The sequence below is a fragment of the Puma concolor genome, chromosome C2 (genome assembly GCF_028749965.1).
Source record: "Puma concolor isolate L17-30 chromosome C2, mPumCon1.1.hap2, whole genome shotgun sequence".
NCBI classification, from domain to species: domain Eukaryota; kingdom Metazoa; phylum Chordata; class Mammalia; order Carnivora; family Felidae; genus Puma; species Puma concolor.
Window position 1 is genome coordinate 7,240,236 of NC_141675.1, and position 22,790 is coordinate 7,263,025.

The 22,790-nt window shown below is 52.4% G+C and overlaps 1 protein-coding gene across 3 annotated transcripts; it reads right to left on the reverse strand.

Annotated features, from left to right (window-relative positions):
* Positions 1 to 5,989: 5,989 nt before the first annotated feature.
* CX3CR1 (C-X3-C motif chemokine receptor 1) lies at positions 5,990 to 21,068 on the reverse strand. Of its 3 annotated transcripts, none has more exons than XM_025913264.2 (2): positions 20,406 to 21,068; positions 5,990 to 8,688 (listed from the first exon to the last, which is right to left on the reverse strand). In XM_025913264.2, exons 1-2 carry the CDS (start codon positions 20,649 to 20,651, stop codon positions 7,609 to 7,611), a joined length of 1,326 nt encoding a protein of 441 aa, XP_025769049.2. In that variant the 5' UTR covers positions 20,652 to 21,068; the 3' UTR covers positions 5,990 to 7,608. The 3 variants fall into 3 exon arrangements, with proteins under 3 accessions (XP_025769049.2, XP_025769050.1, XP_086576615.1); XM_025913265.2 differs by lacking the exon at positions 20,406 to 21,068 and adding an exon at positions 19,960 to 20,063; XM_086720489.1 differs by lacking the exon at positions 20,406 to 21,068 and adding an exon at positions 10,773 to 11,159.
* Positions 21,069 to 22,790: the final 1,722 nt, after the last annotated feature.

The window sequence follows — 22,790 nt, forward strand, 5'->3', positions numbered from 1 at the left end:
GATAAAGGTGTAAATCAGCCTTTTTGGTACCGGGCTTCCCAGCTTCCCAGCTGGGCATCCTCCAGCCCCCAAAGAGGGCTACCTGGATTCACCAGAGGGTTCCTGGAGTTGGCATCGATGGATTTCCCTGGCTGACTTGAGCGTTGCAGCTGCTTTTCTTTTCTTTTTTTTTTTTTTTTAAACGTTTATTTATTTTTGGGACAGAGAGAGACAGAGCATGAACGGGGGAGGGGCAGAGAGAGAGGGAGACACAGAATCGGAAACAGGCTCCAGGCTCTGAGCCATCAGCCCAGAGCCCGACGCGGGGCTCGAACTCACGGACCGCGAGATCGTGACCTGGCTGAAGTCGGACGCTTAACCGACTGCGCCACCCAGGCGCCCCTGCAGCTGCTTTTCTAAGAAATTCACTGCTGGATAAGGTAGACACAGTTTGCGAAATGCATCCTGGAGAGAAGTTACTAGAGATGGAAATAAAGTCGTGGGCTTTGTTTTTTGGTTTTGGTTTCGTTTTTTGCCTTTTCTCCTTTTGCAGGTTAACGAGCTCTCCCTGACACTGAGACAGCTACTTTGAAGTCTATCCAAAATGGCAGGGGATGCGTTGAAAATAGACTTCCCTGCCACCAACTAGGCGAAATCTGGAATAAATTCTCCCTTCGGTTGCCTTTTGCAGATTGTTTACCTTGGACAGACCTGAATCTTTCGGGGGCGCCTGGGGGGCTCAGTCGGTTGAACGTCCTACTCTTGATTTCGGTTCAGTGCACGGTCTCACAGTTCGTGGGATCGAGCCCTGAGTGAGGCTCTGCACCTACAGTGTGGAGCCTGCTTGGGATTCTCTCTCCCTCTCTCTCTGCTCCTCCCACACTCATGTGCATGCTCGCTCTGTCTCTCTGTCTCAAAATAAAGAAACATTGAAAAAAGATGTGAATTTTGTAAACCCTCAAGTTGCACCGGGATTCTCTGGGTGCCCTCTTCAGACCTACTTCTCCCCCTAAGACCCTCCCCGCCCTCACCCCCAGAAAGCAGTGTCACCACCTCCTTCCTCCTCGATTCTGCTGGAGTTTTTCTCTCCCACATTTTCTTGTGCTAAAGTACACATAAGATGTACCGTCTCAGCCATTTTCAAGTGTGCAGATCGGTGGTATTGAGTGCGCTCCCTCATGATATGCGACCATCACCACCCTCTGTCTCTACAGCTCTTTCATTCTGTAAAACCGAAACTCTAGTCCTTGATTATGAAACGGTGACTCTCCACTCCTCCTTCCCCCAGATGTTTTACGACTCAGATAGCCTCTCCTGTGCCCCCTTAATCCAAGCACTACACAGTCTTTCTTTAAAACAATGGATTTTGTGATGTTGTCGTTCACTTTTAAAAATCCCCTGTCTTGGGGCGCCTGGGTGGCTCAGTCGGTGGAGCATCTGACTCTTGATCTCGACTCAGGTCATGATCTCCCAGGTTGCGAGATCGAGCTCCACCTTGGGCTCTGTGCTGACAGCCCAGAGCCTGCTTGGGGTTCTCTCCCCCCACCCCCCTCTCTCTCTGCCCCTTTCCCTGCTCATGTGCATGCTTTTTCTCTCCCTCAAAATAAATAAACTTAAAAAGTAACAAATAAAAATAAAACCCCCTGGTCTCTTTTTTCTTTTCTCTCTCCTAAATAACAGTCTTACTACCTTCTCAGAAATGGCAGTATTTTTTTAATGTTTATTTTTATTATTTTTGAGAGAGAGCAAAACAGAGTGCAAGTAGGGGAGGGACAGAGAGAGGGGGAGGAGACCCAGTTTCGGAAGCAGGCTCCAGGCTCTGAGCGGTCAACAGCACAGAGCCCCATGTGGGGCTCAAACCCACAAACCGTGAGATCATGACCTGAGCTGAAGTTGAACACTTAACTGACTGAGCCACCCAGGTGCCCCAAAGTCTTTTTTTTTAATTAAAAAAATTATTTTTAATTTATTTTTGAGAGAGAAAGAGAGAGAGAGAGAGAGAGAGAGAGAGAGAGAATGAGCAGGGGAGGGGCAGAGAGAGGGAGACACAGAATCCGAAGCAGACTCCAGGCTCCAAGCTGTCAGCACAGAGCCCAATGCAGGGCTCGAACCCATGAACAGTGAGATCATGACCTGAGCTGAAGTTGGCCACTTAACCAACTGAGCCACCCAGGCACCCCAGAAATAGAGGTCTTTTTTTTTCTCTCTCTCTCTCTCTGATTTTTGAAGTCAGTAGCTACTATTTTACAAAATAACAAAAGCCTGTAATGTCCTGACCCCAAAGCTTGGGAAGGTGGGGGGTGCACTAAGAAGTCAGAGAGGGGCGCCTGGGTGGCTCAGTTGGTTGAGCGTCCGACTTTGGCTCAGGTCACGATCTCGCGGTCTGTGAGTTCGACCCCCCCCCCCCCCCCCCCCCCGTCGGGCTCTGTGCTGACAGCTCGGAGCCCGGAGCCTGCTTCGGATCCCGTGTCTCCCTCTCTCTCTGCCCCTCCCCTGCTCACGCTCTGTCTCTCTCTGTCTTTCAATAATAAACATTAAAAAATCAGGGAGCGGGGTTCTTGGAGCATTAGCTACATGGTGTCATCATTCTGAGAAGCAGTGTTGCAGTAGCTAGCAAAAGACCCACAGACGCTTTAATCCGTTGATCCAATAATTCGTCTTATACAATCAAAGATACGCACAAAGATTTATGTCTAACACAGTGTTGTACATAATAATGAAAACTGGATGTTGCCTCTGTGTCCATCGGTAGGGGTTTGGCTAAAGTCTGAATGGACTCATGTGTAATCACTGAAAACCATGTTTGAGGTTAATACATGGGAAAATGTTTATGCTATAATGTTAAATGAAAAATGTAAGATCAACTCTATGTATGTTATGATCTCAAATCTTTTCTTAAATGTATATCTGCAGAGAATAACATGGCAGAAAACCATGTCTGTGTTAAACAATTCTTAGAGAGATGAAATATTGTGTAATTCTTAAAAAAATTTATTTTAATCTTTATTTATTTTTGAGAGAGAGAGAGAGAGAGAGAGAGAGACAGAGTGCAAGTGGGAGAGGAACAGAGAGAGAGGGACACACAGAATCGGAAGCAGGCTCCAGGCTCTGAGCTGTCAGCACAGAGATCGACTTGGGGCTTGAACTCACGAACCGTGAGATCTTGACCTGAGCCGAGGTCGGACGCTTAACCGACTGAGCCACCCAGGCGCCCCGCAAATATTGTGTAATTCCAACTTTTTGTTCATTTATTGTTTTGTATTTTCTGTGACCAGGCATTTCTCTTACGTCCAGAGAAAAGTCATAAAGAATGTAAAACAAACACATTGAAAATGGAACACTCTTAAAACCGAGTACTCAAATGCAAATTAAAATGTATTTTTGTTCCTACCTAAATAAAGGAGGAAATACGGAGTCAAAGAGTAATTTTCCTGCTGAGCATGTTTTGTGGTTTCTCGAGCGTCTGGGTGTGTCTGTGGAGGAACAACTGTGGCTGTTGCCTAACAGCTGTCTTATTCAACAGAAATGGAAATGTGGCACCCGTATCCTTGAGAAAACGACTTGGCCCTCCTATGGATGGAGGGTGTCTTGAAGAGAAACTGGGTATGTCCTCATTTGCTAAGAAATACTTTTGTCACCCGCTCTCCCATAATACCACTTGCGGGTGGCCCACCATAGGGTTGCCAACTTAGCTAGTCAAGCAAACGACATTACAAGTCATGTTGAAACCAAAGTGCTCCCTGTGGGCCAGGGGAGTGGGGTGTGGGTGGAGAAGAGAGCTAACTTCTCAGTTGGGACAGACTACCCTAACTTGGAGGGCATTAATGAGACATCATCTAGGGATCAGGTGGTTCCCAAGGTGGACCTCTCAGTCAAGTTGCCATGTCCCCGTGTGCAGTTGTTGGCCTCGCAGGGCCAGAGGTGAATTCTCTCCCTGGGTGCTCAGGGGTAGACTCTCAGAGAGAGACGATGGGAAGCTCACCTGACCTGTATATACTGCAGACACAGTGGATTGCCATCCCCGGACAGTGGCCCTTCTCAGCGGAGGCTCTGTCTACCACCCAGATTCTGCTGTTAGATTCACCCCTGGGGATCCTGGCTGATAAGCCTCTGTCTGGTGACCATCGTCATTAGAGCTACTGATGTCACAGAACAGCTGTCACCAAAAGCTGCCCCACCCAGGCTGCACCGGTCATTGTGAGTGGGTTGATTCTGTTAAACTCGGCATCCTGGAGGGCAGATCTCCCCTCCCTGCCTCAGTCATCCACCTGTAGACCTTCCTTCTGGATTTTTCTTTTTTTTTCTTTTGCATGCCCACCTGTGTTCTCTGCTCTTGGAGGCAGGGTTGGTCTGTATCTTTTTCCAGCTTTATTGAGGTATAATTGATAGATGACATTCTGTAAGTTTAAGGTGTGCAAAATAGAGATTTTATACACGAATATATTCCAGAGTGATTACCACAATAAAGTTAGTGAAGACATTTATCACCTCACACAGTTATAACGTTGTGCGTGTGATCAGAACTTTAAAACTCTTATTAGCAACTAAATCTCTCGTAGCAACTTTCAAATATGCAACACAGTATTGTTAACTACAGTTATCATAGGATTGGTCCGTAGTGTTATTGAGATGGGGAAAAGAATCCATAGACTTGGATTCAAGAGATCTACCTCTTGGACCAGCCCCTGGCCCTCTCTGGGTCTCCTGCCCCTTACCTGCACCTAAAATTCTGTGATTCTGGGACTCAGGAGAGCAAGGAGGCACGGACAAGATAGCATGAGTTTCTTCACTGGGAAAGGTTCAATCTAATAATAAGAAGAAGGTAAAAAATAACAATAGTCACCACCATTTCTCTGAGTTTGCTCTGCTAGGCACGCACTATGTGCGTTGTGGAGGCAATCCTACGAAATCCTCATGATAATCCGAGGAGGTGAGCCCCACTTTTAATCTTCTCTTTCAGATGAGGAAGCTGAGCCTCAGAGATGTCAAGTAACTTGCCCAAGGTGACAGAGTTAATACGTTGGGACTCAGTCACAGATGTCTCTCTGCCTTTGGGGTCCACCATTTCCCTCCACTTTGGGGAAGCCCAGAGCTCAGAAGCAGTCGTGGGTTTGCCGCAGCTGCGTCGTTAGGGCCAACTGTCTTTTTCAAATGTGCTTTCCTTTATTTAGACACCGACATCACTGCTATTTAGGGTTTTCAGTGAACTTCCCTATTTTCTCCCTATTCCGTCTTATTCAGCAAAATGGATGAGCGACCGTTTCTTAGGATACTAATTGAATGTTCATTTAGACATGAAAGTGTTTGTCTCTCCACTTTTACTTCTCAAGCCAGAAGAATGTTTCCCTCTTTTCGTGGGAGTCCAGAAACGAGTTAAAGTTTCATTGAAAGTTTTGTGACCCGAAGGTTGCAATGAGGTTCAAGTAATAGTAGAGAAAACTTGTGGGCAGCCTGGGGAGAATACGCCCTCTTGTTAGTTGTTTGAGCCAACGTTCCAGAAGACTCTCCCCACCCACTCTGCTCCGAATGCCTTTCGAAATTCACATGCTTTTCTCATGTTAAGATCCCCATGCCCTCACACACCTCCTTTCCATATGCCATTCACTGAGCCTAGAATGCCATCCCCTCCGTCGCCTGGAGAGCTCCTCACCCCTAAAGACTCAGGTCAGACGGCTCTCGTGTTACCAATTCATGCAAAGTGTTTTTTCTTGTTCACTTCTCTGTTCTGCCCTTGAATGTTAAATCACGAAGGGCAGCGCCCTGGTCTCACTTACCTTTGGGGCCGCTCAGGATCCGAGCTTACATGTTGCGTGCCATATATGCTCAATTAAGATTTTGTAATAAACCGATTTCCCGTGTTATGGGTCAAAAGCCAAAACCTTAAAAAAATAAATTAAAAAAAAAAAAAGCCAAAACCTTGCTGTGCCCTTCGACCCAGTTATCCCCATGATGGAGGAATCCATCCAAAGGAAATAACTGAAGAGGAGAAAAGAAATTACGCGTACCAAAGTGCTGTGAAATATATATTTGCTAAATACTGGCAACAAGCGGAATGTTTATCAACAGGACAATGGTGAGCAAAGCAGGAGACGTGATCTTGCTGCGACACGATTCATTCTATCACCGACTGAACCAACATGATGACTCCCAAGGATGTGTCAGAAATACAGAGATGAGTCAGTTGCCTTTGACCGGTGCACAGCCTGGCAGAGCCTTCTGAAGCAAACGGTACAAAACTACGTAGAAACCGAGAACCGTTTGGGGTCTGATGTTAAGAGACAAATAGATTACGAAAGGGTCTGCACGTGATGCTTTCACCTCTAAACACGTGAAAGTGTCTGTGACCTTGGCTCTCCAAGTTGGCATGAAGGATGGGGGTTCTCTCCGGATGGGCAGGGGTTTGCCGCGAGGTGACTGGAAAGGGATATTCAAGGCAGGTTTGCCGTGTAAGGGCTGCACCAGGTGGGGGGAAAGCCGAGGTCTGGAAACCAGAGAAGAGGGGTGGCACTTGCCAGGGCTGGTGGCTGGTTTCTCATGCCAGGAAGGAGGCTCCCTATGAGAAAAGTACCATGGTTTCCATTCTACAGATAAGGAAGCTGAAGCTGGGCTGGCCCTGAGCTACCCAGCTGGCGAGTGACGAAGGTGGGATTGGAAACCATCCCTTGTCAGTTTGGGTCAGGGTCCCTTCTCTTCATCTCCCTGCACCCAGGAGCAGGTGATGATGCGTGATGGAAGAGATCCGGTTGGCCGAGAGGCTGGATTCTTTGGGGAAGGGGACGAAATGGAGAACCTGTTGGTGGGACCACATGATGGAGGGTCTTGGACTGGATGCAAGGGGCACTGGACTGGCTCGCGGGTCTGGAGGCATGATAGAGAAGGGTTTAAGGAAGAGCAGGCTGGCAGTGCGTGCTGGTTGGTGTGATCGGTGAGGAGGCTGAGCCAGATACATGGGAAGGTGGGTGGGCAGCTCTTGTTCTATTGGGTCAAAATAGCACCACCCCCCCCCCCGCCCCCGGCTGCTTGGACATATGTCTTCCTGCACCTCTAACCATGAGATTGGAATGGACGCTTCCATCTTATCTATTCTCCCCCACGTGAAAACCACAACCTGGTCCAGGGAGGGGCATCTGATTCAAACTCGGCCAATGAGGGCCCTTCCCTGGGAATTTTAACCTTGGGACCAGAGAGGAGTGGTTCTCAGTCCCACTCTGTTGGCTAAGCTGTGTCTGGGAGCTTTGTCACCACTCAGAGATTTGAGAGCCCTAGAGAGGAAAATTCTAGCTGGACTCAAGCCCTAGTTTCTCCATACTCTGAGGGCTCAGCCACTCTCTTGCTCACACTACCATGTGAATAATACTCCCCGCCTCCTCTTTAGCTAAGCTACAGCGAGTTGAATTTTTGTCCTTTGTGAACAGAAAGCTCTGACATTTGCAGTTAGAGACGTGCCTACCCCTCATCCCTCAAATTTTGGGCACGACGCTCAGAAACGCTTCAGGGTTGTTTTGGAGGATTCGGTCCATCATGTCTTGCATGTAAGAAACAAACAAACAAACAAAATCTGTCTTCATCATTCAGTGGCAGGCTTGGGAACTCCGGGCTCTCTAGAGGGGCAAGGCTTTGGGGATCCCCTCAGAGAAGGATGGACGCATCTCCATCACTGGTGTGGTGAGTAAAATTACTGCTCAGAATGCTTTCCCGCTTGCTCGTTTGTGATTCAGACGGGGAGAAACCGACGTGGACAGGATGACCACACAGGACAGCCAGGCATTTCCTATACAGGTGGTAAAGGTATCTTCTGAACTTCTCTCCAGCAAACGCATAGATAAAGGGGTTGAGGCAACAGTGGGTGAATGCAATTGTCTCAGTCACACTGAGGGCCAACCTCAGATCCTTCTTCATGTCACAACTGGGAAAGAAGTCATAGAGATTAAGCGTCTCTAAAAAAATCATGATGTTGTAGGGTGTCCAGAAGAGAAAAAACACGACGACCACCAGGAAGATCAGCTTAATGGCTTTGGCTTTCTTGTGGTTCTTGCAGGAAAACAGTGTCCGCATGATTCTGAAGTAACAGTAGCTCATAACGAGCAGGGGGAGCAGGAAACCAAGCAAATTTGCCTCCACGTTGCGGAGAACAGGCCAGAGGTCCTGCAGGACTTCAGGGTAGTCACCAAGGCACTCGTTTTCTTTTTGTTTTGTGAACATGAACTGAGGTGCTGCCACCAAGATGGCTGCCGCCCAGACGCCCAGGCTGATGGTGACGCCATGCTGCACGGTCCGGGTGTTCATGGAGTTGGCGGCCAGGACAATGGCCCGGTACCTGTCGATGCTGATGATAGTGATGAAGAATATGCCTCCAAAAAAGCCGATGAAGAAGAAGGCTGTAGACAGTTTGCACACGGCGTTGTGAAGGCCTTGCTCGCTCATCAGGTAGTGAGTCCAGAAAGGCAACGTGGCTACAAAGAGCAGATCCGACAAGGCCAGGTTCAGGAGGTAGATGTCGGTGATACTCTTGGGCTTCCGGCTGTTGGTGAGGGCAAACACCACCAGCAAATTTCCCACCAGGCCAAAGGCAAAAACAAGGGAGTAAAGTATGGACAGGAAGACGGTCCCGAAGGCCACAACGTCCCCCATATCACAGGCTTCGGCCGACTCATCGTACTCAAAGTATTCCAAAGTTGATTTGGGGGAGTGGGTGGGCATGGCGACGGCCTGGATCAGAGAGGAAAACAAATAACAGTATTAGTTCTCAGAGAAACAGTTGGGATTCTAGCTGGCCCCACACATGAGCAGGCTGAAAGAAACAAGTATCCATCCGTCGGGCGCCTAACTGATACACTTCCCAGTGTCACACATCATCTTGTTTAATCCCCAAGACGGACAGACTCCTGACGGAGGCCATAGAGGATTCCCCTGACGGAAGAGGAAGTCAGGTCTCTGAGAGGTTCAGGGACTTGTTCAGAGCTGTGCAGCGAACGGCTCAGCTAACGTTTGAATCTAGACCTTTTAAAGCTTGAGGCAGATCTTTTCTTCTTGGATCGTCAAACGTCTACCCAAAAGGTTGACCAGGGTGTCAATAGTGGGAGAGAGGACTATGGGTGTGGAGAACAGGGGTTAGGATGGTGGGGGGTGCAGCCATAATTCACACTTGTAGTCCAAACTTCCCCGAAGCGATTCTCCGCTTCCTTCCTTATCCCCACCCCTCCACCCTCTGGACCCCAATTTGTCCCATGGGAAGCCAAGACTGAAGAGAGAGGTCTCAGATACTCTCCAGAGCCTCAAGCAGACCTGTACGCGGAGCCCCTCATCTTTGTTTTTGACATCTCTTTCTCTTCCCCTTCCTTTTGGAACCAACAGGTCCTTCTCTTCCTGAAGGGATAAGACAGAGTCATACACTCTAGAGTGACCACCTCGTCTCCGTTTGCCCAGGACTTTTCTGGGGTTAGCACCAAAAGTCGGAAATGCCTTAGTTCTAAGCAGACAGCCACAGACGGCCACCCCTCAAGGTCAAGTGAAGAGGGTGTCACCACTGCCATCGCAGGGTCATGAAAGGGGTGCGGAGCCCGTCTGGGGGACCGTGCTCCAGTAGCCTGCTGTGCTGGGCCCGGGTGGCGAATTCACCCCATAATTACCAGCCCTGCCCTCACTTTGGCCTGGTCTTCCCCATGATTCTTAATCCCCACTTCCTTCAGAACAAAAATTGAAGGGGAAGACGTTTCTGCACGGGTTGGGAAGTCACACTTCGCATTCCTCCCCCTCCGCCCTAGCCAGGGCTCGCTTGTTCTTCACTCCAGAGGCTGCAAGGGCTCCCCCTTCCCCCTGGCCCTCGGAGGCCTCCTCCTCTTCCTTGTGATGCCACAGACGGGCCCCTGAGAAACCCTAAGCATGTTCATAGCACGCCTCCTGGTTGTCACTGCCTCCCTCCCCACCACAACCAAAAGCAAAGTTCGCACTTTTTAACCAAGGGAGTGTCCACACCCTGCTGCCTCCTTTTCACACTGGTTTTGCCCAGACTGTGTCTCTTTCAAAGTGAGGGCCCGCCCTCGCAGCCTCCGCTTTGTGTTCTGGCCCATCTTTGCATCTTATCCAGATTCTTCTGGGACGAAGGGGGTTAAGCCTTTCTGCCCTGGGCCCTCTCAGCCTGGGCTGACGTTGCCAGCATCGCCAGGGAGAGTGTATGCGTTCCTGGCTTTCAGCAGCCAATACCCTTTTCTCAGAGACAAATCTCTGGCTGTGACCTTAATCAATAACGTTTAAATTTAGCAGTGATTGGGCGGCTCAGTCAGTCGAGCACCTCTCTCTCTTTTTTTAAAGTTTTTATTCATTTATTTTGAGAGGGAGCGTGAGCGAGCGAGCACGGGAGAGGCAAAGAGAAAGGGAGAGAGAATCCCAAGCCGGCTCTGTACTGTCAGCGCAGAGCCTGGTGTGAGGCTCGAACTCAGGGACTGCAAGATCATGACCTGAGCTGGAACCAAGAGTCAGACTCCCAACCGACTGCAAGGCGCCGTGAGCGTCTGAATCTTGATTTCGACTCAGGTCATGAGCTCATGGGTTTGTGGGATCGAGCCCCACGCTGTCAGCACAGAGCCCATTGGGGATTGTCTCTCTCCCTCTGTCTCTGCCCCTCCTGCATGCGCCCTCTTGCTCTCTCGCTCTCTGAAAATAAATAAACTTAAACAAAAAGAATGTTTAAGTTCAACCACAGAAAATGGCTGAGATGCTACCCTTTGTGAGCTACACAAATGTCAGGTTGAAATGGCTCGAGCGGAGATATGGGGAGACGGGGAAATTCCTACCTGCGTGCAGGTGGCTTGCTGAACGTCTTTCCAGACGCGCAGCCGTGTAGGAGCAAATGAGTCAAGCCCTCAGTGGTCGTAAGTCAGGGATCCTGGAGCTACGACCCTCTCCCTTCCCCCTTCTCCCCCAGGGAAAGGAGCTGGCGGAGCTGGCCTTGACAGGAGGCCAAGGACAATGAGACTGTGTGGCATCTCTTCGTGCCTGTGCTGGGGCCAGCAGCCCAGAAACTGTGCTGGTGGGTTGGCTTGATTTTGCCAAATCTGCATGAAATAGGCTTAATTTCCACCCTTGGCACTGTGCCCTACCCATAGGGATCTCCTCTAAATCGAGCAGGAGTCCCTGGGTCACTGAGGAGGGACAGCGGGGAGGTGGGCAGGCTCGGGCTCTCCCTTGGCTGAATCTCACGTCTGCCCTCTGGCCAAGTGACCTCGGGTGAACTTGGAACCTCTGAGTCTGACGTCCCTCATCGCAAGACTGGGACTCATTCTCACGTCTGCCCACAGCGCCATTCTGAGGATTACGCCCGGCACAGTGTGTTGCATACAGCAGGCACTCAAATAAATGCATTTGGTGAGGAAACAGAAGCACTTTGGACCTCTGCAACCATCCGGGTCTCCCGTGAACTGTTGTGCTGTTCACTCCCACCCTAGGCGTTGTGGATATCCCATCTGTAAAGTCCTTTTTATTTTTTTCCCTGAAATAACAGGTATTTTCTTTTCAGATTTTCTGGGGGGAGAGGGCAAAGGGGAGAGTAAACAAACCTTGACTGAATTTTTACTCAGTTCTCAGGCTCATTGCTAAACACATATTACCTGTGTGGGGGGAAATTTTCATTTAATTCACTTGACATTTTAAAAATGAACAAAAATACGAGTTACATGGAAAATGAAATAAGTAAGCAGACAGTCTAATATGGAAGCCTGTGGTTCATGCTCAATAAAAGGGAGCTGACACATAAAAGGATAATGATCTCTATGGACAAGTAGATGTACTCAGAGAAGGCAAGTAACTTGCTCAAGGCCGCATAGCTGGCCTGTGGCACGGCTGCAGTGGGGGCTCACACGCGGCCAGCCTGTGTGTCCTGCCCGAGACTGGGAGTTCCTGAGCGAGGACCGGTGTCTCCTTCAGCTCTGTGGACCAGTGTTCAACAGAGGGAGGGGCCTGGCACAGGGCCAATGCCCCAGGAATACTTGTAGGAATACAAGTATTGTATCCTAGACCTTCATTCCAAATTGCCCTGTGGGGCTGGTAATGACGGTGGCCTTTTAATTGTCCGGTTCCCAGACGTGCCGACAGGGCACACAGTGTCTTTCCTGATCCCAGGCCAGCGGCCCTTGCTTGAACCCTGAGCGCTTAGTGGATGCCTCGTGCGTCGAATGTTCCTCTGAATTTGGTAGCCTTATCAAGGGAGGGAACTTTTTGGGAAAGGTGGATCCTCTAATTCCTGGAGCTTCTGAGATGTCCCAGGACTGGGAGATGAGCTGAAAGCTAGGGACAGTCCTCGAGGGTGGTCTCCGGGGCAGGTTGAAGGGCCGCCGGGGGTCTGATGGGCCGGACACGGGCTTTCCAGGCCCCCGAGGCCACCAGGAACCGAGTGAGGGATCCAAGCAGATAAGCTTTCTCTGCGGGGCCTCATCAGCCGGGTGTCATACAGATGGGGGTGCGAGAGGAAGGACAGGTGTTGGGGTGAAGCCCCGCTGAGGGCTGTGGCCAGCAAGCACACAACCCCTCCCGGCCGTTCTCAGGCCTCCTCGCCCTCTCCTCCCGTAAGTCAAGGTTTTGCTAAATGCCGTGCAGCTACAGGAGTCTGTGCTGAACCCAGAAGCAGAGCTTTGAGCGCACATGCGTTTCCCACCCAAGTACAAACTCACTCCCTCTCCCATCCTGCCCTGCTGCCTGCCCCCACCCCCCCTCCAACTCTGGCCCACATCCTTTTCTCAGGCCTGCTCATTTATTTTTTAACTTTTTTGGGGTCATCATTTACCCAGTGTTTCCAATCAGCTTCCCTGTTCTCTACTTCCCTTTTCATTTAAGTGGCCCAAGTCCACTTTCCTGTTCAGTCCCACATCCTTTTCGGGCCGCTTCCCCCATCTTTTGCCTTCACATCCTGCTCGCTGCCTGCTGGATCCTGTGCGTCTTCTTGTGTTTGACGTTCCTTGGCCAGCTGGTGATTTTCCCTCTGGGGTCTCCGCTGATGGCTTTTTAGGCCCCTGAGTGAAGACCGGGTTAGAGGCTCCGTCTAAATGCCGACAAAATTGTGGTTTAATTTTCTTTTTTAATGTTTGTTTACTTTTTTGAGAGAGAGAGAGAGACAGTGAGAGCTGGGGAGGGGCAGACAGAGAGGGAGACACAGAATGGGAAGCAGGCTCCAGGCCCTGCGCTGTCAGCACAGAGCCCGACGCGGGGCTCGAGCCCGCGGACCGTGAGACCATGACCCGAGTCGAAGCGGGACACTTAACCGACTGAGCCGCCCAGGTGCCCCATCATTTTTGTTCTTTTGAACCAAAGGGAATTAGAGGAAAGTACAGATTGCTAGAGCCCTGACCCCATCGTTCTTTGTGGGGGTGCCATTGAGCCTGAGAATGTTCCAGAGCCTGAAGTTATCCTCAGAGAGCCCACTGTGGAAGGAGAGGAGGCTGCCCTTCTTCGGTGCCCACGGACTAGCACACTCCATACACAAGCCCCTCTTCGATTCTGTCTACAGGCCCGCATACGATGGTCGTCTCTCCCGTACAAATGAGCCAGCAGAGGCTCCGGGAGATCGGGGAAGCTTGTCCAGGGAACAGCAGAACCAGGTGTATCTCTCCACACAGCCATGCCCCCGCCTCGCCCCCAGGCTTCCCCTCTTGGAGGAGGAGTGTGCAGGCTATTGTGGACCACTTCTCTAGAGTTGGAACGAGAAATAGTAATCACAGCCCCCTCCCTCCCCCGCCAAAGAAGATGGTCCACGATGCGAGCCTGAACACTTTCCCCGGGTCTCTCCCCTCGGGACTCAGAACCCGGTAGTCTGACCGTCAGGCAAAAGGCAGGCAGTCAGGAAATGAAGAAGGCAGGGACATTTCCTCTCCAGCCACAACTAGGGAGTCCTCACGGCCTGACCCCCGAATCTAGCTCTCATCAATGGTGGCAAGGAAATTTGGAGTCCTTTTCTCTGGAGAAGAAGAGGCTGAAGGCTGTAGGCTCAGCTTATTTCCTGCCTTCAAACACACGGTGACAGGGATGTCGTTCACAAAACGCAACACCAGACCTTCTGGCATGTTTTAATTTTTCGACAAGGACCAAACAGAAGGAAATAGTCTTTAAGCACGACATGCGTCCTGGGGCGGTAAAAGCACGGCTTAGTGTCACGAGAAGTGACTCTTCAGTGGCCTGCCCAGGGAACATGACGCTTCTGGGCTCACAGCCTGCCCGAGTTCAGATGAGGTTCCATCTGGAGGCAGAGAGCTGGATCAGTCGATTTCAGCCCTGACAAGTCTTCACCTTGGCCTACAGAGGAAGGTTTCCAGTGTGGCCCCCAAGCCCACACCCCTGGCCGCTTGGGCACAGGGTTTTCCCAGGTCCTGATGGTTCTCCCACTTACAAGGACAGCTGATTTTGTAAGAGACACCCTGGGGGATGCAGGGAGAGGTAAGGATGAGAGGGCAAAAGAGGGGCAGGTGGAAGGGCCTTGAACTGCACGCCAAGGAGCTAGAAGGGCACATTCTGCACCTCGCAGCCCGTCCCCCGTGCAAGTAAACAGAGCGGCTGTCTACACCTCGGCAACCAATCTACCTGCGACCACAGGGCCTCACCCGCCCTCCAGCGTTTGCACGGGCCAAACATCCCAAGCCAGAAGCAGCAACAGGAGGAAGCCAGACCGGAGGCGAGAGCCTCCTGGGTGAGCCACCCCTTTCCGGAAGCTGCTTTTGCTCTGGGTTGGACACACGGCCCTCTCCTTTCGTCTTCCGAGCACATTGTGGTATTTATCCGTCCCTGCCCAACTGTGAAATTCTGAAAGGAAATGTTTTAGGGCTTTTTTCTGGCAATTGAGGAAGAGATGGATTTTAAATAAATTATTAACTAAGCTAATTATGTATCTTTGTAAGGACAAATAACAATTCAAAATAAGAGGCTTAATTCTCCCTGCTGAAAATAAGGGAAGAGATTGTCCTCTGCCTCCTCATTCCTAGGGCATTTGCTTTAGGAAATTCGTCGCTGGGGGCGCCTGGGGGGCTCAGTCGGCTAAGCGTCTGCCTTGGGCTCAGCTCATGATCTCACCGATAGTGAGTTTGAGCCCCAAGTCGGGTTCTGTGCTGACAGCTCAGAGCCTGGGGCCTGCTTCGGATTCCGTTTCTGTCTCTCTGCCCCTCCCCTGCTCATGCTCGCTATCTCTCTCAAATATAAAATAAAACACAAAAAACATTAAAAAGAAAAACAAAACAAAAGGGAACTCATCACTGGAGTGTTTTCTCCTCTCTTTGAAATGAGGACATGCGTCCTTTTGGGAATGTGATCACGTCTTTTGTCTGCTTTATGTCCCAGGAATCTTTCTCAGGGGCCTGGGGCTCCTTTCTTTGAAATATAAACATCAAGGGGCACCTGGGTGGCTCAGTCTGTAGAGCCCTGACTCCTGGTTTCGGCCCAGGTCATGATCTCGCGGTTCCATGGGTTCAAGCCCCGCATCTGGCCCTGCGCTGACAGCATGAAGCCTGCTTGGGCCTCTCTCTCTCCCTCGCTCTGCCCCTCCCCCGCTCGCGCCGTCTCTGTCTCTCTCAAAATAAATAAACTTAAAAAAAAAAAAAGGAAATATAAACATCAAGAATTAGCACCTGTGTCTCCCAGTTTCTGTGGAAGGGTAGGAGCCTAACTTGGGTGGGTGCCCTTCTGCTTCAAATTGCAAACATCCTCCCGTCTTAAAGATAGGAGTCTATTTCTTCTCTGGAAGAAGCCAGCCAGCTATCACAGACGGTCCCTTCAGTTATCACGGTAGAGTTAGGATGACAGTGTGTGGCTGAGAACTAGGTGTGCTCTCTCACGGCAGGGATCCTAACCGTTGGGCCCTATGAAAGGGTGAGATTCCATCTCCCCCCATCTCTGCCGTCTCTCAGCGGATTGTCCGCGATGCCCATCACATTCTGGTGGCCTGTCTGTTTAACAGTAACCGTGTTTTCCCTGTTATCTCTGTGAGAGGTTTTTTTCTGGGTTGGAGATCTTAGTTTTTATTTGACTTCCCCAACAGTAGGTGCTGTGCTGAATTCTATGGAGGTAAACGTGGCTAAGATACAGTCTCTGGGAATTGTGGTTACTGTTCAGTAGCAGACTATCAGAAGAAAAGCTAGGGGGAGACCCAGGGACTGGATCATTTCAGCTGAGTCTTGAAGCCGGGGCAATCTTCCAGGTAAACGAAGGTGGAGGTGGGGAGCAGGGGCGGGTGTGGGGGGGGGGGCGCTGAAGCCGAAGGCACTGAGCATAGGCATGTTCCCTAGGGTCAAGCCCGCTCATTGCCATTGCTGTATAGGCAGGCAGTGTGCGAGCGGTTCACGATTATCTACCTCACCATCGTACTCCTGGCTGGCTTGCAGGGCGAGGTCTCTGTGGACAACGCCACCGCGAACATTTGCACACATTCATCCACATGTCCCACGGCACGGATGCATTTTAAAAATGCAGACTCCAGAGCAGACCGACTGTGTGAATCCGTGCATATAAAGGTCAGGAGCGGGCAACGGCAATGCATATTGTGCAGGGATGCATATCTAGGTGGGTAAAGCCCTAAGGACGAGTGAGGGAGCAATGGCCATCACGATCAGGGTTGTGGGGATTTCGGGGAGGGCAGGGTGGCAGTCAGGAAGGGAAGTGAAGGGGGCCGCTGGGTGGGGGCCGGCCTGGGTCTCTCCTGCTGCCTGGCTGCTGGTTGGGTGCGAGATTGATCTGTAAGTCGTGAACCTGCACACTGTTCTTTGAGCGTGCTATATTTGACGTGGAACATAGGTTTAAGGAAAAGGACAAAGAGGGCCTGCAAAAATACTTTAGAAAAACATTTAAAGAGACGCGAGCTAGGTTTCCTTCCCTACGAAGGTTCATAATCCGAAATAGTTGCTCTTTGGCCAGACCTGAGGAGGAGGTGTGGCTGCAGGGCCTAGAGAATTCCAGCCCTCGGCAGCCAGCGGGTTTCTGAGCCCCTAAGGACGGCGGGCGGGATCACGACTCGGCCGGAAGCGCCAGCATTGGCCCTCCTGGGCAGAGCCGGTGTTGCAAGCCCTTGGAATCCCTGGACTGTGCTGCTGGGAACGAGAGCAAGTTCCCGGAAAAGGCAGCGGAGACCTGGCCTGTGCCACCGTGGCTGTGCCTCTTCGTAACTGTGACCCGTTGTTGGACAGCAGGAGTCCGCCTCCCTGTCTGGCTCGTGCACGGAGGGCGCTGGCTCTGAACACCTTCAGCGGGAAATGTTTGAGCCTGAACAAAACGGGTAGCCGAGGCCTCTGTTCCAGGTCAGAGGTTGAGCTGGGGAGGGGGTAGCTGAATGGCCCAGACCCTGAGATGGACGGTCTCTGAGGCCAGGGTCTCTGGTGTGGGGCCCTCCCCAATACTGCTGCCTTTCTACAACCAGGCCCAGGGCGGGAGGGGGGCGGGGGTGGGCGATGAGGTGTCTCCTGGGGGAGGATGGGCTGGGGAGTGGATGCTGGTTCTGACCTGATGGGCTCTGGCATACGTCCTCCTCCCGGCCCCTCGTAACCGCATTTGAACGTGGTTAGTGGTCTTAAGGCGCACAAACTTTCCGATCCGCGGCTTCCCACAATGACAACCCATATTGTTTCTTGAGCGCCAAATACGGGCCAGACGGTGTGGTCAGAACTGGATATACCTTGCCCATGATACAGATATTCGACCTCCACCCGTCACTCGCCTTCAGCGATTCTCAGCTCACGGCTGGTATTCATTTTAAAGCAGGACTCGAGGCTTAGCAAGGTCAGGTGCAGAGTCAGGGCTTCCAAAGCCCAACTGCCTCTCCTACCCACTGTGACGCAGAGAGTGACGGCCGTGGAGCCCGGCTAGGGTATGGCTGGGCGTGTGGCTGACCCACAGTCGGTGCCCCCTTCCCTGGGGGGCGGGCAAGAGCCACGTCCTGCCCTGATTCCCTGGGTGAAAATGAAGCCAAGCAAAGAGGCAGGCAAAAGACGCGGAACCATACTTGCGTGCATACACACAGACGGACATGCAGACAGACAGGCAGACAAACAGTGGTGCCCAAGGCTCAGCAGCCCAGTTCCTGCCTGCGTCCTCTTACAGGGCCCAGTCCCCTCCCAGGCAACCCCGGGCATGGGCTGACCTGCCCCGCAGAAGCTTCCCCAGGGAACTTTCTCGTCTGCTTCTCACACAATCCAATCTTCTTCTTTCTTTTGGGGTCAGGTTGTTTTCTACCTTGAGTTTTCTGTGTAAAGCATTTCAGGGGGCGCCTGGGTGGCTCAGCCGCTCGAGCGTCTGACTTCGGCTCAGGTCATGACCTCGCGGTTCGTGAGTTTGAGCCCCCGCTGTCTGCTGTCAGCGCAGAGCCCGCTTGGGATCCTCTGTCCTCTCTCTCTGCCCCTCCCCTGCTTGCGCACGTGCCCTCTCTCTCTCTCAAAAATAAATAAAATTTTAAAACGAAAAGAAAGTACTTGGAAAAAGGGGGGCGCCTGCGCAGCTGAGTCCATTAAGCGTCAGACTCTTGACTTCGGCTCAGGTCATGATCTCCGAGTTTGTGGGTTCGAGGCCTTGGTGAGGCTCCCGTGCTGGCAGTGCAGAGCCTGCTTGGAGTTTGGTCTCTCTCCCTCGCTTTCTGCCCCTCCCCTGCTCATTCGCGCACTCTCTGTCTCTCTAAACACACAAATAAACTTTAACGCATTTGAAAAAGAAAATGAACTTTTCTGGAGGAGGGGAAATCCTAAAGCTCCCTGGCCTTTCTCTGAGCTCAGCTGTCAACCTACAGAGCGCAGACTACAGAACCTGTGAGATAAAGGTCAAGTAATGAGAAGTGACGGGTCCAGCCAGTCGTCAACCGGACCTTAACGTGTTTCCTCCTCTCTTGCACCCATGTGTGTGTCCGCTCATAATTTCTGAGACAGTTTTCCCACGGCACGAACCTTCTGAGGCCGTGTCCTCAGAGTGATTACAACAGCATTGGACATCGAATTTGTGTCAACGATTTATTCATTAAAATGGTTGTCGCTGGAAATGCAGCGGTGCGCTTTATAAAAAAACGTAGGAGGCACCGCAAAAGCACGGGAAGAAAAGGAAAAACAAGACAGAACCAAACTTTCCACCATCCAACTTCCCAGAATCAACCACAGCTAGCTTTTTGCCCTTTCCCACCCAATGTCCATGCATATTCTTATATCCGTATTAAGCATAGTTATATTTACATTTAAAATGCAAGGTGGCTCAGTCGGGTAAGCATCTGACTCGGGCTCAGGTCATGAGCTCGTGGCTCATGAGTTCGAGCCCCGCATCGGGTTCTGTGCTGATAGCTCAGGGCCCGGAGCCTGCTTCGGATTCTGTGTCTCCCTCTCTCTCTGCCCCCCATCCCCCCGCTTGCGCTCTGTCTCTCTCTAAAAATAAATAAACATTGAAAAAAAATTAAAAAAATAAATAAAAACTAAAATGCAGATTCTACGTTAAACATTTTTTATTACAAACTTTTCTAACCTACATAAAGGCAGAGAGAGCCCCCGGGCTCATCACGTAGCTTCAATTAGCAACTCATGGTCACTGTCCCATGCAATCCTACTTCGTACCCTACTACATTAATTAAAAACAGATCCAGGCATCATAGCATTTCACCCATAAACAGGTGAGTATGAGTCTCTAAAAGAATAAGAACACTTTTTATACAAAATAACAACTTCCTTACTATTTACCTTAAAAAGCGCCCAATACATCCTCACTCTCATCCAGATGCCATTTGTTTTCAGGGAAATGTCTACTCATCCCTGGCATGTAAGTGCTGATGCTTCTAATCGCACCCCGCGTTGAGCGAGTCCCAAATGGTCTGATCACACGCTGCCCGCCACCCCTCAAGCCCCTTGGCCCTTCGGCAGCAACATCTTCCGGAAAGTGGTCCCTCTTAGCACGTAAAGCGAAAACCAGCATCTATAACCCACGGTGACCTCTGACCACCGTGCCCCACCCCGCGAGCCCACAGGTGCTGGCCAGTTCTCTGTTTCCTACCTGGGCTGGGCCTGGGAAGGGAACTTCTGGACTTGGCAATTGTGACAATCAGCCACCCGGTCCCTCTGTCTGTCTGTCACGGAGTATTTCCCTTCCCACCCCCCCACCCCCCCGAGGGCATCTTTATTTGCAAAGTTAGCCAATAGTCTCTGGTTTCCTGTGAGGTTCACTCCAAGGCCTGCCTGGTTTCTTTAGATACCGCTGCAGGCGAGCTCAGAAGCTCCAGGCCGGAGGCCAGCTGATGGCAGGAGGGTCTGAATTCACAAACCTGGGGGACTGAGTCTGGGGGGACACACAAAGCAGGGGACTGGAGGACGTGATGGTGTGGGGGCTGTGTTATTTGCCCCCAATGTGGTGGGGAGGACAGGAGTGTAGGTCTTGTGAGCCACCAAAAGCCACGGTACCTCAGTTTCCTTGCGTGTGAAAAGAGAGCCCACGGTACTCACCCGGCTGCCCTGGGGTGAGGATGAAACGAAGTACAGCTTCTCTCTCCAAAGCGAGGCCCCAGGCACCGGGAAATTACAGACATGTGGCACCTCGGGCCCCGCCACTGAATCAGGCTGCATTTTGATGAAATTCTTAGGAGATTGGCAAGTGCGTGGCTTCTGAGATGCATTGGCACAAAAGGCACTTAGTGAGTGCCTGGCACCTGGTAGGGGCTTCTGATTTGTTTTCCCCTCGCCTCCCTCCATCAAGGCACTCAGGGCCTCCCTAGGTCCTCCGGTCAAGCCGGAGGCGCATGTGTGCCGGGCACAAGCTTCACCCACAAACCGGGGCAGGCTCTGTCCCCACCGTCTCCCACAGCCCGCCCCGGTCCGCCAGACACGGAACAGCTGGGCCTGACTCTCCGGGCTACTCTCCCGCTGCCTGCCCTGGCTCGAAGCCGGTGCCTGCCCGGACCCACCTGCCCGGCTCACCTACCAGGCAAATTCTACTGCCGATCCCTCCCTCCCCTGGGGCCTGGCTGGGGTCTGGCACCTGTGGGCCACGTTTATTAAAGGATCAGGGGACTCCTCCGAGGCCTGTCTGGCTCCTCACGGCCCGTCCTGCAGCCTGTGCCCCTGCACTGCTGTGGCCCTCGGAGCTGTGTCTTTCTGCGGGCAGGGCTGTGCTGTGTACTCCCCACCCGGCCTCCTCAGTCCCGGCCGCCAGGACCCCAGGACCGAGCTATGGGTGGGACGGCGGTGCTGCCGGCTGGGCGGCCGACCTGCTGGCATTTGAGGAAGTCTGCGGCCTCGGTTTCCCTTCCTCCTTTCCCTCTGGCCAGGATGCTGTGGCACCCCACCCCCACGCCTGCCCTTCCTCATCCCCACCCCAGAGCCACCTGTCTCGGGGCCACCCGGTGGGGCCAGCTGCTTCGGCCTCCCTTCGCCTGCCTGTGACTCCGCTCCTGCTTCTCTGAGAGCGCCTATCTGGGATCCTGCCAAGACTCTCTCTCTCTCTCTCTCTCTCTCTCTCTCGCAGTCACACAGTCTTCCCGGACAACCTCACCCACTGCACCGTTATCCTCATCAGCTGTCCCGTCTTCCTGGGCAGCCTCTTCCACCGCCCGTCAGCGACCGCCTCTGCGATCCGATGCTCTGCGTCTTCGTCCCCAGCCAGGGTCTGCGTCGCCTCCCCTGCCCGTCCGTGGCCCTCACACCTCTTGCCATCTGCCCCGGTTGACCATTCTCCGCCTGGGAGCTGAAAAGCTCTTTCCAAAATGCAAACTGCGCGCCTGACCCCTCTGTGGGTTCTGCTCACTGGGAGTTTCAGCCCCAGGCCAGTAAGCACGGCCCGGGCGAGATCCTGCCCCTTCCCCTTTCCCTTCCCCTCCGGAGGTCCCACCCTGCTCTAACCACCTCCCCACCAGTGCCTGTGGGGGCTGCGCTCCGCTTCGCACCTCACCCGGCTGGCGGGCCCGGCTGCCAGCCCACCTCCTAGACGCTAACACAACGGCTTTCGCTGTCCCACAGGAGCTGGCAGCAGACCGGACCGTGAGTCACGGCCCAGCAAGTGGGATGCTTTTTTGTGCCGGTTCCCTCGCCTCCCCAATCCTACAGGGTGACGCACGTGGTAGGCCCGCACGCACAGCTTGCACACGAAGGAGGTTGCACCAGGGGAGAGGAAACCTGGGCGTGAGGAACAGGCCGTTTTATGGCCAGTGGCGAGCGAGCCTGCCCGGCGGCCCTGAGGGAGATGTGACCTCATCCCTGAGGCTGCAAGCACCACCCTGAGAAATGGGCCAAGGAAAGTGCAGCTGGGGCTTTGCCTTCTCTGTCCACTCCGAGCCACCGGAGAGCCCCAGCGGCCTTCCCGCACGGGCCACGCCTCCACAGACCTCCGTAAAGGCTGGACAGGTTCTCCCTGGGCCCCTGCTCACCCCTCCCCAGGGCTCCCCCACTGTGCTGCCCCATTCCTTGGGCCGGTCTTCACCCCTCCCTCTCACAGACCCTTTGGCTTCTCCCCCTCGCCTGAGCTGTTCCTTGTGAAGAGCAGCAGAATGCGACGTCACCAAATGTGCCACTTTGATATGTTGATCATTTTGGGCTCGAGAAAGAGCAGATACGGGGGAGGCTGTCTCTGACCCTCCTGATCTGCCTGAACTCAGAGTCCCCAAAAGGAGCTCGGGTGCCATAGATCCTCTCCCCTGGAGTTTCTACCACCCACCGGGGAGCACTGACACTTGTCACAGGAGAGGAGACTAGAAGTCCCCACCACATCCGGACACACTGGGTCACAAACTGTCACCCTTCCCGTCTCTTCTTCCAAAGACCCTTCCATCTTTCCTCCAAATCACTGACTGTCTCCCGAGAAGAACGCATACCCCTGCCTTCTCCTTATTAAGCGGG

Bases quoted from the DNA above. Each gene is read 5' to 3' on its own strand.
- CX3CR1 (XM_025913264.2), bottom strand. From the start codon at position 20,651: ATGGAGGGAGGCGAGGGGAAAACAAATCAGAAGCCCCTACCAGGTGCC. The intron at 8,689-20,405 runs GTGAGTACCGTG...TCTCTGATCCAG, and splicing joins CCTCACCCCAGGGCAGCCGG to GCCGTCGCCATGCCCACCCA.